General features: G+C 38.3%; 1 protein-coding gene across 5 annotated transcripts in view; it reads right to left on the reverse strand.

Moving 5' to 3' along the window:
• cep350 (centrosomal protein 350) overlaps positions 1–17,741 on the reverse strand; it is an 89,161-nt gene that overhangs the window by 40,406 nt on the left and 31,014 nt on the right. For 3 of the 5 annotated variants that reach the window (XM_076277788.1, XM_076277792.1, XM_076277790.1), the window contains 8 exons: positions 15,923–16,067; positions 14,313–14,899; positions 14,117–14,221; positions 12,839–12,955; positions 12,641–12,760; positions 5,453–6,051; positions 4,969–5,084; positions 895–1,808 (listed from right to left, as the gene is read on the reverse strand). In XM_076277788.1, coding sequence (XP_076133903.1) covers positions 895–1,808; positions 4,969–5,084; positions 5,453–6,051; positions 12,641–12,760; positions 12,839–12,955; positions 14,117–14,221; positions 14,313–14,899; positions 15,923–16,067 — 2,703 coding nt within the window. The remainder of the gene's footprint in view (positions 1–894; positions 1,809–4,968; positions 5,085–5,452; positions 6,052–12,640; positions 12,761–12,838; positions 12,956–14,116; positions 14,222–14,312; positions 14,900–15,922; positions 16,068–17,741) is intronic. The other 2 variants (XM_076277789.1, XM_076277791.1) reach the window with 2 other exon arrangements.

Raw genomic sequence — 17,741 nt, forward strand, 5'->3', positions numbered from 1 at the left:
GTATTCTAAAAGTTTATCAATTAATTGTTAATAACTAACTATCTTCTATTCAAGTCATATTTCTGGGACTTTCTGGGATAATTATTTCTATTTTTATTCACTCGTTCAAATGTTCATAGAGTTCACAAAGTTCTCATCAGGTGATTTCAGATGTTTTTGCCAGCACTTCATAAAACTGTCATAGTTTGAGAACTTTAAATTATTTGTAGGATATTGCTTGTTCACACATTTTGAATAAAATACTTTTGGGACTCCCTGCTAATACTTTTGGGAATGCTTGGGAAAGTCTTTTTATTAGCATTATTTCATTTGAGCTAGATTTTACGCTATTTATGGTTACTGATATACTCTGAGACTCTGGCCCTCTCTTAGAGCCAGGCCCTCGGAAGAAAAAGTTTGGGGACTACTGGCATAGATGATCTTCAGTCTAAGCCTTACTAATGTCTTGCTTTTTGAAGACAGAGTCAAAAGCATTCACCCATTACAGCCTATGAAAAACAGGAAGTGACCATATATTTTAGCCAATCTTTGGTTGTTTGACATGAAACTTGCTGTGAGTGCTTACACCCATATGTCTGATTTAATAGCATTGTGCTGCCATGATACAGTAACTCCAGCCTGATGAACTGCTTGGTCCCCTCATTGCTGCTTGCAGCTATATTTAGCTGTGATTTTTGTGTGCAATATTTCGCCCGTAAATTTGGACTTGAGCTAATGTTCAGCAAAAGTTTCCATGATTGTACTATGCGATTGCATCTTGTATACAGTATCATCCATCCAAAACAGTGCAGGAGGTGCACTGAAAATCCTAACGCTGAGGCCCAAGAGAGCCCACATTGCTACTTCCCATCATGAGAGCAGTTATATTTACCGGAATAATAATGTAAAACTGACCTTTGCTACTGCTGCTGTGCAGATTCTTGGTGAAGATGTTAATGACACTGTGTGGACTACCCTTTGTCAGCTCTTTCCAAGCAGCTGTACTGGCATCTTGAGGTATTGCACTGGTAAACAGCTTGCATTTGTCCCTCCCACTGCTGAAGACAGAGAACTGGTGCAAAGGTGAGCTTTCCTGCTGAATGCAATCGATGTCTAGAACTGTAACATGCATGGATGGTTGCTGGGAATTGGCTTTCCTTTCAGTCAGGCTGCCATCACTGATAGAGCTTGCATTGGAGCTATAATCGTCATGGTGGAACATGATTTGCTCTTCTTCAGCCTGATCTAGGTTGCCGTCCATCAGCTTGGAGTTAGAGTCAGCAATGCAAAAGGGTATTTTATTTTTTGCAGTTTCTGCTGTTCTTTCTTGTGTCTCTCTGAGGGTGTACAAATTTCCCACTCCAGGAAGAGTTCCATCATAAGTGGTCAGGCCTGTACAATGCAGCTTCTGAATTTTCTCCACAGAGTGTTCTGGCTTTGCTACAATGTCAATATTGGAGCTGGCCATTCTAGCCCAGTGATTTGGCAAGTCCACACTCAACTCTGAAACACACATTTGGCTGCCCTTACAAGTGAGTAGCAATTTCCGGGCCTCACTCTCAATTCGGTTGGAGAGCGAAGTAGCTGTAGACTTTAAGACTTCTAGACGGCTCATTCTGCTAGTCATGGTTGTTAGAGAGCCGGGGAGGGCTGGAGCATGCAAACAGATGGGACTAGGAGCAGAGTTCTTCCATTCTTCGCCCGGCCACTGGGGAAATGTTTGTTTAGGTGGGGTTATCAAAGGAATAGCCACACTTCGTCTTGATGGAGAGCACTGACCATCGCCTTGTACCCAGGATGACTTTGTTGGTAAGCCTACCTCATTCCTGCTAACATACACAAAAGAGAGAGCAATTTAAGATTAATACCAATAAAAATGTGTAAATACACAAGCATCCAGATAAACATTTTCCCAAGCAGCAACAAGCAACAAGAGGAGATAGACATTATTTTGTTGATTGCATTGATTCTGTAAGGCCAGCAATTTGCATACTTAAACCAGTGGAAAGGTATCATACCATCTAGCTCAGGGGTCTCAAACTCCTGGCCCGTGGGCCAAATCTGGCCCGCGTCCGGCCCAAATCCGGCCCGCGACGTATGTCAAAATAATAATAATCCGGCCCTTGAGGGTATTTTTAATTGCGACAAACAACGATACTGATAAAAATAGACGATAGATCCCAGTACGGTGACAAATCTCATTTGTAGGCTACTCTCCTCCACTATTTGCTAGACATCTAGAGCTTGATTCAAACCCTAAATCGCTGCACAAAGTTTTCAGGAAATACTTGTATTACATGCGAGAAACACGAAGACGTGCATTTGTAATGACGCGATGCATGCCATAGTTTTGCACAAATTGAAGCAGAAATAGGCCTACACCAAATGTTGAAAAACTTTAATGTGTGATGAAGTCTTAGGTAGGCTATGTCATTCACCTATTCTGATTCTGAAGGAGAATATCCTTTTGGAGATTATGATCGATCATCTATTGACAGTGATAGTTACGGTGCGTCTGTGAATGGAGGTGCGTCTTTGCGTGTATACAACGGTGTCCACTAAGCATAGGCTACCATGTTTATTTCGACCCTCTGCCCAACATAGCTCGGAGGTTGCAGTGGTAATTCGTGATAGTGTCCGTAATGGACGTGGTACAGACAGCAGGGCTAGTAGAAATAGGGCTCTGAAGAACTACAAAGTCACCCTCGATAGGAACTGATTTGACCAGGTTTATTGTAGGCCTTGTGGTTATAGGCCAGTAATAGTTTACTATTTTTGGTATAGGCCTACATCTTAGGTGTTTTCCTGTTAATTTGTTATGTGGGTAATATGACAAAAAAGAAAGTAAACCTGCTCAAATATGTTCATCCAGTATTTACTGAAAGGTGCATAATTTGAGGTGCTTGCCATCCAGTGGCAAATTAGATAAATGTACCCCCTTTATAAACTTTTGTTTATACTCAAATATTTTTACATTTACAGTAGGACTTTATCTCTGACCACTTTCAAGCCATGGCCTTTTGAAATTTTTATATAAAAATCCAATGGTGTTGCTTTCTTAACCCTGACGCCTATTGCCAGGTTTAAAAAAGTTATGAGAGGAAAATATTTTTATTTGGTGTGAAACATGCACATAGGCCTACCTGTTTTTATGCTTTTTTGTTTGTTTTTATAATTTGTATTAATATTTATCTTATCATTATTTTATTTATAAGCTACAAGGTTGCTAGCACAGGTGTCCTAAATAGATAAAAATACTTGCACTTTCTGTTTGTAGTTTTGTGTTTGAAAATACAGTATTTGAAAAAAAAAACATTGCATTTTAGGAAATATTCGTTCTTTTTTTGTATTATTCTTTAACACTGATGTGGCCCTCCAATCAGATGACATTGGCAGAAGTGGCCCCCAGCTCATTTGATGTATTGTTTTATCTGATGTATTTAACATCTAACTTGTGTTATAATTTGTTAAGTTTATGTTTAAGTTTGTTATTTGGTTACGCTTACTTTGTTCTGGCATCCATCTTTTTATAGTATATGCCTATCTGAATTTGACCTTACATTCAATTTAAAGGGATACTTCAACGATTAGCATTAAGCTTTGTATCAGTAGAACCCTGGTAGTATTTTCAAATGACTGTTCTTCTCTCCCTCATGCCCCCCTGAGAGGAGAGATATCTGTAATTTTTGTCTGGAAAAAAACCCTCAGATGATGCAAAAATCATCATTTTGCATCATCGGAGGTTTTTTTGGCCAGAGGCTGAAGACTACATTGATATTACATTGGAGTTGCTTGGTAGGGCAGCGAAGAGCAGTGAAAGGCAGGGGATTCTGGGAGTCATGGGGACATTTTTGGCTTTTTCTCGGTCAAGAAGGCACTGACTTCAATGATGACTCCACATTTCTAATACATAAATGACTTAATTTAAATACACATTCATCTTCTCAACGGTGAAATGCTCCTTTAAGTGATATTGATGTTTACATTTAAGTTTATGGTTTATTAGTAAATAAATCATCTTTTTACCACCATTTATCTATTTTCGTGTGCCATGATAATACATTGGTAATTATTCAGATTAGTCAGATTAAATGCAGTTTCTCGTAATATTTACCACTGCTTCACCATTCTGTCCTGTTCAAGACACGTTAAAACGCAACATGTACTGACAAAAATATTTTATTCATTATTAATTGTTTTATTCACTGAAGTCTAATCCCCTTGTAAAATTAAAATATGCAAGTGGTTGGGTCATACATTTGCGGCTATCGGTCTGCCTCAATCTTTTATTCTACATTTTAAATTTGACAATCTGTCACAATATAAGATTCAACTAAGTTGTGGATTAAAGGGAAAATGTTTGCACTGTTCTAGCAGTATTGTGGCTGACTTGACAATATATTTCAGAATATGTTAATCATTAATTAATATACAACCTGATTTTTTTTGAATTTGTAAGAGGTCATAGTATGACACTTTACCAAAGATTTCAAATAGAAGCTGATCTAATTTTGCTCAGCATCACCAGCAAAATGAACACTAAACAAAACACTATTTTATACCATTGACAATACTCAAAATATAATTACACTTCTGTGGCAGAGTGGTGAATGTCCCTACAGACATACTGAAGTATTGAAACCGTTGAAATTGTACAGAGAGGTTATAGCAAGACCTGTTTCTGGAGGAAGGGAATCTTCTGACTTTGTGCAGCATAGCGTCAAATCAGTGGGTGCAAATCTTGCTTGTCTTGCTCAAAACTCCACCAATTCAAGTAATTTTGCCCTCAACCGTAAATAGAGCCTAGGACGAGTCTTCCTTTAAACTGACTACAAATTTCATTCATCATGTCCATACTGCAATGCATAGTATTGTTTACCAAAAGTTTTGATAGTGTGAAATCTTATAAACCACAGGCAAATCCAAGTTATCAAATGTATGCAATTCTGTCCTGTGGTTTAAAAAAAAAATCACGATGTGAAATCAAACCTTAGTGCTGGAGACTGTTGTTCAGACACAGAGATGTCACCACTAGATGCACTTTGGGGTCGATTTTGATGTTTATTCTCCTTATCCGACTCATTGGAGGGCTGGTACAGAGGTGTCTGCAAATATACACTTATCTCAGTTAATCTCTACCAATATGATGGAAGCATTATATTATCATCATGAAAACCATCAGGTTGAGTATAGAAGCATTTAACTGTGTGTACTGAGACAGTACTGACAACAGTTCTGCTATTAGCTACATCTAGTCTAAATACAATTAAGTTACTTTTTATGTTCAAGATTCTACAGAAATGTGTTCACAGTTTATCAGGCGTTTAGAATAAAACTATGGAAATCTGTAAAGTGAAGAGGCTGGAGACACATTATTTTTTTCTTTCTGGAACTGCTGTTGGTCCTCACCACAGTAATTTGTTAGCAATTGTCTGTTGTCACCACATATAGCAATACCAGTCTGTAACCATACCTGCTGATGGGTGCTGGTGAAAGTAGGAGAGAGTAGGACATCTGTCTCAAGCTGGGTTTGCTCTGGCAACAATTTAGTGTACGTTTCCAGCAGACACCTGGGTGTTGACCCAACAGTGGGAGCATGGGAAGTGGCTGCAGCTGTTTGCTTATTGAAGCTTTCCTTTTGTTTCCTATAGAGTTCCTGTAGCCTCTGATTCCTTCTCTCCATTTCCTCCTGCTGACTGCGGCGCTCCTCAGTTTGCCGCCGCCGCCGCTCCACCTGTTGGCGCGATATATACTGTCGCACTGCAGCAGAATCATAGTGCCGTTTTCTTCTGACTTGGTCAGGTTTTAGGGCCTCCATAGAAGATGGATTGGTAGGACTAGCAGCATGATTGCCACCAATGCAGCCGTGATCCTTTGTTTTTACTCTAGGACTGACAGGCTTTTTAGCCAACCTTTCAACATGCTTCCTAGGAGGTGTATCTAACTCAAGGTCATCCAAGATGTCTTGAATATCAGTTGAGAGATGGACTGCAGCAGTCTTTCCATCTTCAATTTTCTTGCCTTGATTTAGATTATCTGATGGTGAACTGCTAGGTGGTCGCTTCAAGCTACCTGGAAAAATATAAAATTATTAGCACAAGCGCTTTAAGGAGTCATTTGCACTCTAACTGTAGCAACGGCTTTAGTGTAAGGAACTTCTCTCAAATCTGTATCAATTACTACAGTGATAAGTATCTGGATCTTAAAAACTCTAAAGACTTTAAAAACCAAATCAACAAGACGTTTTAATGACTTTAATTTAATCAATGCTTGAAACGAAAGCATGTTGATATTGTTTTTAAGAGGCGGAACCTGACCTGTGTTTGTATAGCGGACTTTTCTGATTCTAAAGCTCTGCCTGACTACTCCCACACTTGTCCCACAAACAAATCAACTTGCTATGCTTTTAGCGGTGGCTCTGATGGTGTGTAACTTTACATAGATATTAGTCACAGATGGGCTATAATTATAGCTAACAACCTACAGCAGAATTTAAGAAGTTAAAAAAATGATCTATGGAAATTGAAGTGACTGTTTTCTTGCTGTTGCTGATCTGCGCATGAATATCAACTGTTAACACTCAAATAAAGCATTTTCTAAAGGTAAAAAGACTTGGAGCACTCAACTCGGAGCGTTAACTTATTCCGCATAAGTATACTTATTTCATATTAATATTAGATGCTGGACCTGAACCAAAGATCCTAAGGTCAAATCTCGCTCCTCTAACCACTGTGCTACGCCACTTCTTGGACATGTGAGCAATAATTGTTAACACTTAAACTGTAAAAACTTGGTTGCTAGGTAATGATAAACAAACTCAAAGATTGTAATTATTGATTTCGGTTACGAACTGATGGTTTTATGCGTTCACTAAACAAAGATTATGGAAATTAAACACAATTTTTTCATCAAAAAGCTTGTTGTAAAAAGCTTAACTTGTTAAGATTAAGATTTAAAACCTAGGTTCACTAGCTCTGTGCCTGCCTGTACACGCTATGGTGCGCGCCGACCCTCGCCAACGAGAACAAGTCTGCAAAAAACTGCTTATCTAATAAAATCTAACCAAGATTATTAGTCTTATATCAAGATAAAAATAACTAGTTTGTTTTGTTTTCAGTATAAAGAGACTTACCTAGCGCTTTCTCGTGAAATCATTTGACTTAATTTAAGAAAAGTTTGACTTATTTTAAGACATCTCAACCTCATCAGTGCGTTAAACAAATTTGTCCTGAAAACAAGCAAATTTGTCTGCCAGTGCGTTAAGTAAATTTGTCTTGATAAGAGTCCTTAAAATAAGTCTTCTTAAATTAAGTCAAAATGATCTTTCGAGAGAGCACTAGGTAAGTCTTTTCATACTAAAAACAATACCAAATAGATTTTTTTTATCTTATTATAAGATTAATAACACTTGGTTAGATTTCATTTTTTGCAGTGATTAACTTTACATTGATGTAGTTTTAAAAAGCATACATGAGGAGACAATAGATACAGCCAATGTTATCGTGATGAAATTCATAGTATGATTACAAGGACAGCTGTGCTGTAATGGAAACCTTAAAAACCATGGAAACCATAAAATCAGAATATGATGTCACTTATAGGCTACCAGAGATTGTTTTCACATCATTGCAAATTTCATATGCATCATTCCACAAAATGGTTTGTCTTCTCTATCAAGTTATTCGATAGGCTAAATAACTATTAGGCGATGTCATTTTGATCTGTAAAAATGTCACATGCAGCCATGCTTAAATTCTGCTCACTGCACATTTATTATATTATCATATAATAAAGCTGGATTTATGTTTCCCTATCATCATATTTTTTAAAGCAGCACTGCAAAAAATGAATTCTAACCAAGTGTTATTGATCTTGTATTAAGATTAAAAAATCTATTTGGTATTGTTTTCAGTATGAAAAGACTTACCTAGCGCCCTCTCAAAAGATCATTTTGACTTAATTTAAGAAGACTTTAACTTATTTTAAGGAGTCTTATCAAGACAAATTTGCTCAACGCACTGGCAGACAAATTTGCTTGTTTTTTTGACCCAAATGTCACTCACTGGTCCAGAAAAGCAACTGTTGAATCAAAGAATTTATAAACACACGCTCTCATTGATTGTATGATTGCACTATTTGTGGTATGCAGGCATTGTACAACGGGGACCCCATATCCAGTATTCACAGAATCATCACATATCCAGTTCATAACAACAATTAAATTAGATATAGTCACCTACAAATGAAACAGAGGGCGCTTGTTTTATTGAGCAGGTCTTGTATAGAAGCCATAATAAGGCCATATCTGTGTATTATTTGAAATTTTAGGCTATGGTATGTTTATTTTTTCTTCACACAGGATGTTAGTGTGCCGTGGGATATTTTAAGTGTCAAAAGTGTGGCACAAAAAAGGTTGAAAAACACTGTTCTACAGGAATGTTTGAACGGGAATTGTTTGCAGACAACCTCCAAAGTGTCTCACAGGCCTGGGACTTGGAAGTGTTAACAGCTTACTGTTAACATCACATCACAAGCCAAGGTCAATATCAACAGTGAAGAAACAAGATCTTTGAATGTTCACAATAACTTTCACCCAGAGGTGGGACCAAGTCACTGTTAGGCAAGTCACAAGTAAGTCCCAAGTCTTAGCAGTCAAGTCCAAGTCCAGTGCATGGAAACTAGCACATGTGACACCTTTGCACAAAGGGGGTGATAGAGATTATTTAAATAATTACCGTCCAATCTCCAAATTACCCTGTTTATCAAAGATTTTTGAATCATTGGTTAATAACCAACTCAAGTCATTTCTTTCATGCCATGACATATTAAATCCACAACAATCTTGTTTTAGAACTAACCACAGCACTATCACAGCTACCACATTAGTTACTAATAACATCATATCTGCCTTAGACATTAAAAAGCATTGTGCTGCCCTTTTTGTTGATCTGTCAAAAGCATTTGATACAGTTGATCATCCCTTACTGTTACAAAGATTACATGATATTGGTTTGGATGATAAGGCATGTAAATGGTTTTGTAATTATTTGTCCCAGAGGTTTCAGTGTGTTAAGTCAGGAAATGTTAAGTCAGAGTTTTTGCCAATCACAAAGGGTGTTCCACAAGGGTCTATTTTGGGCCCAGTTCTCTTCACCAAGTACATCAATGACATTGTCTCTTCTCTAAATGGTTGTCAAGTCCACCTTTATGCTGATGACACTATTTTGTATTGCATCGCTGACTCTGTTCAACTTGCAATTGATAATCTCCAGCTTTCATTTAATGTTCTTCAAGAAGCTCTCATTAATCTTAAATTAGTTCTAAATGAGAAGAAAACCAAATTTATGTTATTTAGTAGAGCAAGGAACACTGAGGTTAATGGCATGCAAATAACCACTGTAACTGGTTCAAGGATTGATAGAGTCTCTGAATACAAATATCTTGGTATCTGGCTGGATGAAAAACTCACATTTACCTACCATACAGCCATCCTAGCAAAAACCCTGAGAAAAAAAATAGGTTTCTTCTACAGAAACAAAGCCAGCCTCCCTATGGAAAGTAGGAAACAAGTTGTTGAAGCAGTTTTCATGTCAGTTTTAGACTATGGTGATGTGATATATAAAAATGCTACTGCTTGTTCACTTAAAGCCCTGGACTCAGTCTACCATTCTTCCCTGAGATTCATTACTGGTGATGGCTATAGCACTCATCATTGTGTCCTTTATGGTAAGGTGGGTTGGTCATCTTTGACAGAGAGGAGACAAAATCATTGGCATCTGTTTATTTACAAATGTATTGTTGGGAAATTACCAGGTTATATTTCAGACATGCTTGTGTGGAATTCTGGTCCCTATCAGACCAGATCAAATGACTGTTTGATGCTCAAGGTTCCTCGTATCCACTCTGTGTTGGGAAAGTCGGCCTTTTGTTATAGTGCCCCTACTTCCTGGAATAATCTTCAGTGTAATATAAAAATGAACTCTATACTTTCCTATAATCAATTCAGATCTGTAATCACAAACCTTCCTATGTCAATTTGTACCTGCTTTAAGTAAATGTCTTTATTATTACTATTATTATTATTATTATTATTTTATTATTAAGATTTTATGTATTTTTCCCCTCCCTCCTCTATAATGTATATCTTATAATTTATTTATTTTACTTTGTTTTATTTTATTTATAGGCCTAGACCTATACCTATACTTTTTTTTTCTCTCTCTCTTTTTACATTTTGTTACTTCATTGTTTCTGTTATCTCGGCTTCATTGAAAATGAGGGCTTCCCTCAATGACCCTCCGAGAATAAAAAAAGGTTGAATGAATGAATGAATAAAAAAAGTCAAGTCCTGTCCCAAGTAAATACAGAGAAGGGCAAGTCGAGTCCAAGTCCCAATTTTTTTCAAGTCATCAGGTACTCTTCACTTAATAATGCCATTATTAGACTATCGATCATAATCACTTCCATCTAATCCACAGTATTTTTTGTATAAATACAGATTAAAACAGTGGTTCTTAACTGGTCTGGCTTTGGGACCCACAATTTCCCATGATCATGAAGTCACAACCCATATATATTTGATAGCGTTCAAGACAACAGATTTGGTGAGCTACATGCTAAGAAAGGCGAAGTGCCTGTAGGCCTATTTGTTTGGAACATGCTGTTTGGCATTACATTTGTGAAGTCTCCAACTCCTGATGTCACCTTAAAGTACTTGACAGGTCTGTCTTTGACAGGTGTACTTTATTATGCGGCATTTTCACTCATGTTCCAGCAATTGTGAACATCGCACACTGTGGATTCTGCACCATTTCGTCTCAATTTAAGTCTATTTGAAATGGGTGATTTCTTCTCTTTTTTTTACCACAAGCTCCGCGACCCACCCAGAATGGTTCCGCGACCCACTTTTGGGTCCCGACCCACCAGTTAAGAACCACTGGATTATTAAAATATGTTCAATGTTTCTGTCTTGAAATCTTTTAGGATATACAGTATGCATGAGCATAAATGTGTACATATGTGCATACCTGAGTAAACTGTACAAAACGGATAGCTACATGACACTCAGCACAGCTGCAAATATATATATTGTTTTTCCAAATTGTGGCGCCCACTGTAAGGATGAGTAATACTGTACTTTGACTGATGGCATTTCACTGCGCTAGGCCACAGATTTGCCTGCAAACAATTTATTAGCCTGTCTGCCAGTGGCGACTCATAAGGGAAGCCAAGGTCAACACTTTTATATTATTTAAAAGATAATGACACAGTAATTTTGTTTTAAAGTATTCATTTCTTAAGAAATACTACACATTTGATGCTGTTTAACTCATTTGTAAATGGTGCACTGTCACTTTAAGCCCATTGTGTGCCACTGTCCACACGTTCTCATGATCTTTTTTTTTACCAGCTCCATTCAAATAAATCTATGACTAGTCCAAAAACTCAAACATTGTTTGCCACATGTATAGCACAATATTAACAATGATAAGCATGATATTAAGTTGGCACAACTAGCTTTCATTCCTTTGGAAATACAAGCATGACATGACATGATGCTTGCTTGACATTTTCGGTTTGCAATTAAAAGTGAATTATGAGCTTGGTAGCCAGTAGCCACCTAGCTAGCTGAGTGGAATGCGTTTCAATCGTCATGTGCTTCATGTAAACAAATTATTGAATACTTCAAGACTCACCAGTTCCATTACATAAAGGCAAAGACAACTCTTCATATTCTTGTCCATTTTCCAAATCACAGTGAGTGCAGCCTATGTCAAAGTGACCTGGATCTCAGTTTGTAACAGGCTAGTGAGAACCGGATAAATTCTCGTATTTGTTGCCTTTATGATTTTCTTTTATACGTTTCTTATATTTAAAAGGAGATATCAATCATCATTAACAATGACAAGCCAGCTGGAACCTGCCACTCGTTTTCTCTCCCTCTTGTGCATACTCAGACGCGTTCTCAATTAAATGCAGTAGCATAAGTTCAAGTTGGATCTTAATGGAGAGGACCCGAAAAGTATCATCTTTATGTAACATGCTGTTGGTGCATTTTGACATTGTAAACGTTGTAAACAAACGACATTGTAAACAAGAGTGCAAATCAGTTTGCAGTAAAGCTACTATTTATTGGCTAAATTATGGTACTTCCTGTCTCTTGGTGCCCTACACACAGTTCGTAATGCGTGTGGGGGTAGCGGCAGCACTGAACACTACTCTGCCCGCTTGTCTCCGCTATTTTTTTTTAGTCACGGAAATGAAAGCGTCTCTGGGGTGACTGGTCCACGATCAGGAAATGTAGTTTTTGACACGAGACATGTCAAGTCATCACAAGTCCAAGAGGCAAAGTCCGAGTCAAGTCTCGAGTGAATAGTATTCAAGTCCAAGTCGAGTCGTAAGTCATACCGAATTTTATCAAGTCAACTCTGAAGTCATTAAAATCATGACTCGAGTCCAAGTCATGTGTTTCGAGTCCACATGTCTGCTTTCACCCATATATACGGGAATCCATGCTTTGAAAATGTTATAAGCATGACTGTATCTAAGCATTTCTAATTCCAGAAAATGTGTTTCCAGAATATGTGTTTATGAATCAAGCCATCAGACTTCATACTAGATTGTTTCAGAACAGCTAAGGGAATTAAGGAAAATCGCAAACCTGTCCTGATCACCCCATGCCCAGACTCAGGACTGGACTTGCATTGTGACTGCAGAGAAGGACCCAGCATCATCTTCACAAGCTTCTGCCCTTCCCGCCATGTGGATGTACTTATTGTTGCTAATAGAAAATAATAGTTATATATGGGACTCATAAAAGTTGCTCATACTTAGAAAAAGTAGCAGAAAAAGTTCATACCAGGCCTGGAGTCAGATTCAGGAACATAGCCTGACCTATGAACTTTTCTGACAGGTTTGACTGGCTTCTTGCCCTTTGAACGCTCCCTGAACCGTACCTTTGGTCTGGTACCTTCTCCTGTTTCAAAAACAAAGCAATAATGTTAATAGACAGCAACTAGTTATAATTTGAAAGCATCAAATGGCAACAGTATATTACCGTGCAACAGTTTAAAGCAGCTTTGAAACAATAATGTAAAGGTGAGAATGCTTTCAAAATATCAAACATACAAAATGCAAGAAACCAAGAAGTAAAATTAAATCAATGTTTTGTGCAACGAGGGCTGGGCGATATGGCTAAAAAATAATATCACAATATTTTTAGTCTATTTCACGGTATACGATATATCTCTAGATTTTGAAATTTTCTCAAAAGGACTTCATGAATTCTCACTTTCACCCTGTGATGTTTTAAATCATGCCTGTATGATGCAGTAGGGTAGGATGAATCATACCAGTCCAATCCCTGCAAAATATATCTGCATTAAAACATTCTTGGTTATTCTTTGTGGTTTCTATTTTAAATTTGCATGTAAAAGCAGGAGTAGTTTTGAATTCTTGCCAGAAGCCTACTATTTTAAAAACTTTTGATAATCATTCATTATCGGAAAATCCTGACAGCGAAGCCGATGCAAAGCCAAAACTAGGGGGGAAAAAACTTCATACATGATGTCTTTTTAAATCAATTTGTTGACCTTTACTGTTTCATGGCTTCTGCTGAGAAACTAGTGCGCCACACACACTGAACTTGAATCAAGCATTCTTCAGAACGCAGCTGATCAACCCGTCTACTTTCACTTTCAATGAAATCCACTAGTAAACGGAATACACTACTTGCGGCGTGATATTCGGAAAGATGTGAAGCACAAAACCCGTCGTCATTGTCAGTGGCCTGTTATAACGATGGCCTGTGTTATGCAGAAATATAGCCTACCTCTGACCGACAGACCCCCCCCCCCCCCCCCCCCCCCTAAAAAAAAAAAAAAAATCATCGGATCTATACGAATTGCGTGGGTCTCATTTTCAAGTAAAAAAAAACGGAATTCCTTTTAAAAACGGAAGAATCACACCCCTGATAATATATCAATATATTTTAAAAACTCAATATACCACCCAGCCCTAATACTGTATTTTATACCTTTCAACAATAGTCAAATCCATACAAAGCCTAATGGTAGTACAAAACTTGTAAGGGGGTGGGGGGTGGGGCATCCATCCAGCCTAATGTTTCAGATATCACCTGTGAGCTGGCGTGTCAAGTCTCTGTAGATCTCTCGTCTCAGCCTAGTCAAGTCCTCCTCTTGGCAGTCCGGACTGTGACTTTTAATCTCACTGGTGTTGAATCCTTTCGTTAGGAAAATCACAACCAAGTTAAGCTATACAGAGTAAATTGGGTTACAACTTTTCAAAAGAATGTATATATTCTAATACTGTACCTTTGTAAACAGGAGCAGGAGGAGCTGTTATGACTTTACGGACATGAGCAGAAGGTACAGTTTTGCTGGACTGCAAATATAGTTGACCACTGCCCACAGGCTTCTCCAAGCTGCCAAGTAACTGCTTTTTCTCTGCAGCTTCGTCAAGGTGCTCACGCTGTCTGCGAATTCGTTCCTTCAGCTTTTCCAGCTTATCATCTGTCTGTTGTCGGCGTAAGCTCTCCAGTCTCTGGCTGGCACAACTCGGGCTGGAGTTTTGAAATGTCTCCATATGCGGGTGGAAACCTTGGCTGAACACGCTGGGCTCTTCTTGGTTGTATGAAGACATGGTTCCTTTGGTGGCCAATTGATGTACCGGATCTCCCGCTACATTGATAGATAACTGATCATTGAGGTAGTGGACCGATGTATCACTAACCATGGAAGAGAATGTGCTAGCTGGCTTGACAGTCTGTGCATAACGAGTGTCACGCTGGAACACCATTTGACTTAGCCCAGCTTTAGAAAGTAAAGGAGTGGCATTGGTCTCTACAATTTGTGTCTGATCTTCAAGCTGCAATGGTAACCCAGAGTGTGGAGACAATTCCCTGTATTCAACAAGCAAGATATATACATCATTAATGGACACACTAAAAAAGCCTAAAGAAGGCTGCTGTCTACAGTATAAAAAATAAATTAACATTAATGTAAGTAGGCAATAGGCAGTCCACAGGCCGATACTGGCCCATCAGCAGCAACCTCTGGCCTGAATACCTTTGCACATGGTCCCAAGATGGTGTCAACTTTTATGCATAGACCAATAGAAATTATTTAAATTATTGAATTATCGTGCACGTTTAGCTAATTCCCCTTCTTCACCCGAAAACCAAGATGAGAATGAGGGGTACACTGACCACACTGGATCACATTAATGTTATCAGCAATAGCTCATTGTGCGTGCCATTCATCCATACAAAGAAAATTCTACCCAGAACAAACTTTCCCAATAGACCTGGTGTTTCGGTGTCAATGTATCAAAGAAAGAGATGGTCACCATTTCAGTGAAAACAGTTACTCCATTGACATTGAATTGCAAGGAGGTGCTTCCACGCCATTTGTGACTTCTAACAAAAGAAAAATGCTGTGTGACATTATGAATTACCACAACGTTAAGGAAGTCAGATCATTTTTAACAAGCCGTGGAACCAAAGTAGAAAAGTTGATAGCGGCGAGGTAAGAACTGGGAAAACAGAGAATGTTAATTTGTGCACAAAGCATTTTGTCACTGATTAAAATATCCTAATATCAGTTTTTTTGGAAACTTTATTTCTGTAGTTTAAAAAGATACAAACCACATCAAGAGGCAATCTTTATATTGCTGAGGTCAGACATGATAAATCATCCCAGCAACATCTCAACCTGCTCTAAACAGCAGTCGTGCACTGCTTCAGTGTTGCACTGTGCTGTGTGAGAGGGGGAGAGGCTACAGCAGCAAAAGCCAATGTGTGCTTCTTTCAATGTGTGCTTCTGATCCTTTTCTTTTAATTGTATCAACTTATAACCATGCCAGGTGTGTAAGGATTTATCTAAGCCTACAACTACAACTAATAACAATGATGACTTGCTCTGACCTGTAGGGGGACAGCTGCTCCTTGCTATCCACATGACCAGTCTTTTTAAGACTGTTGTCCAAAGAGCTGTTCTTCAGGGGACTAGATGAAATGTTACCTGGACATTCAGCCCTCTCTGTTCTGGACAAGCCACACTGAACCAAACCTGGAAAGTGAAGGAAAATAACTGGACATGAGTGGACATGAATTTCCAGGAACACAGGCCCAATCCCATTTCTCTGTCTTACCCATTCCCCTTATTTTGTACGTTCATGTGAAAGGAAGGGGTATCCAAATTCTTTTTTGGTTCGAGGGGCAAAGATTTTAGAGCGCTACACTGATGCTAATGCTATTGTTATTGTAGATAACTTGATACATTTTCAAAAGTTGCACAACGGTACACAGCCAGGGTCAACTGAAGACATTTGAAAAGCAATCTGTCAATGAAGGCCTGACTGTACTGTAAACAATGGGAACACAAGGGCTGAATAGTGAGGAAGTCCTGTACATGTACTCTTTACCTAGAGAAACTCAGTGGAAACTCGCCTATAAGGGGGCACTATAGAGTTCCCTGGCCACACTCAGGACCAAGCCTTTATCCCTATGAATACATTGTGACAATTGATGTGTGTGCCAAATACCTCCCTTCCTGTGGGCGTGGCTAAGGAAGTGTACAAATGAAAGTTGTTCATCTTGAGATATGCATACCTACCACATTTGCTGGGGCATAAAAAAAAAAATTCTTGGGTTCCGGTTTCCGACCGACCCTGTCAATTTATGTGCGACCCAAATTTATTTTATGAGCTTGGGGAAGAAATAACACTAAATAGTCTAGGCTACATTAAATAAATCCACAAATAAAAGGCGAACTATAATTACCCCTTGCGTTATGTATAGGGATGAGCGTATTCTCTCTGTTACAAAGTAACCTATGCACAGTTCACGAAGACGATTGTTTTCGTCACTTACCAAGGCACTCGCAATTTTGTCCAAACACCGCAACTTTTTCGCAAATTTGTCATCGTAGTTTCACTGTGAAATGTCACCTACAGCCTACAGTCCCTCGCGCAGAATATTGAGCCAGATGGCACACTTACTTCTGCACCTTCTGCATATGACACCAAAGACTGCCCTAAGTGTTCGTTCCTCTGCAGTTTTGATGACAATAAATAGAAGGCTAACGTTAACGATCTGCTTACTTGCATCTCTCAACCTGGTGTTGCTAACCTACCTAGGCTATGAAAGTAAGTTAATTAAGGCCTACTTGTTTTACTGACATTTGAGTAGGCTATGCAACCCATTGGCAAACGTTTACCTGGATATGTCCTTTTAGCTTATGTCATGTTTATGTCAAGCTTATGTTTGCTAGCTTGTGGGCTTAGTTTGAGTAGTGCTACAAAAATCATAAAAATTAATAAAATTGCAAGACATTTACCTCTTCTATGATCCAAGAATGATTTCATTCGAGTTGTTTTTTTTTACATTTATTTTAACTAATGACATAGAAGACATTCCCACTTGCATCCACATATGGTAATGCACTATGCAAAAAGTGATTTACACTCGTAGCCGAACACAGTGAGATGCAAGCCTTCCAATCCACTCAGAAATGTAATTAGGCTACTCTCACGTCCTTAAAGGGGCAGGCAGTCAATTAGACGTACACCACCAATGTAATGACATTAAACAGAAGTGTAGTCAAATAGTTTAAATCAATATGAAATTACTAGATACTTACTTGGATATTAGTAATTATGCAGGCCACAGACTATGAATTATTAAAAAGATATGAACTTAATATGAATTACAAAATATATGAATGTATTGAAACATATGACAT

This window comes from Alosa pseudoharengus, unplaced genomic scaffold, assembly GCF_046254945.1.
Source record: "Alosa pseudoharengus isolate Yale_2024_CS ecotype anadromous, Long Island Sound unplaced genomic scaffold, YU_APseudo_1.1 YU_APseudo_1.1_scf_11, whole genome shotgun sequence".
NCBI lineage: Eukaryota > Metazoa > Chordata > Actinopteri > Clupeiformes > Clupeidae > Alosa > Alosa pseudoharengus.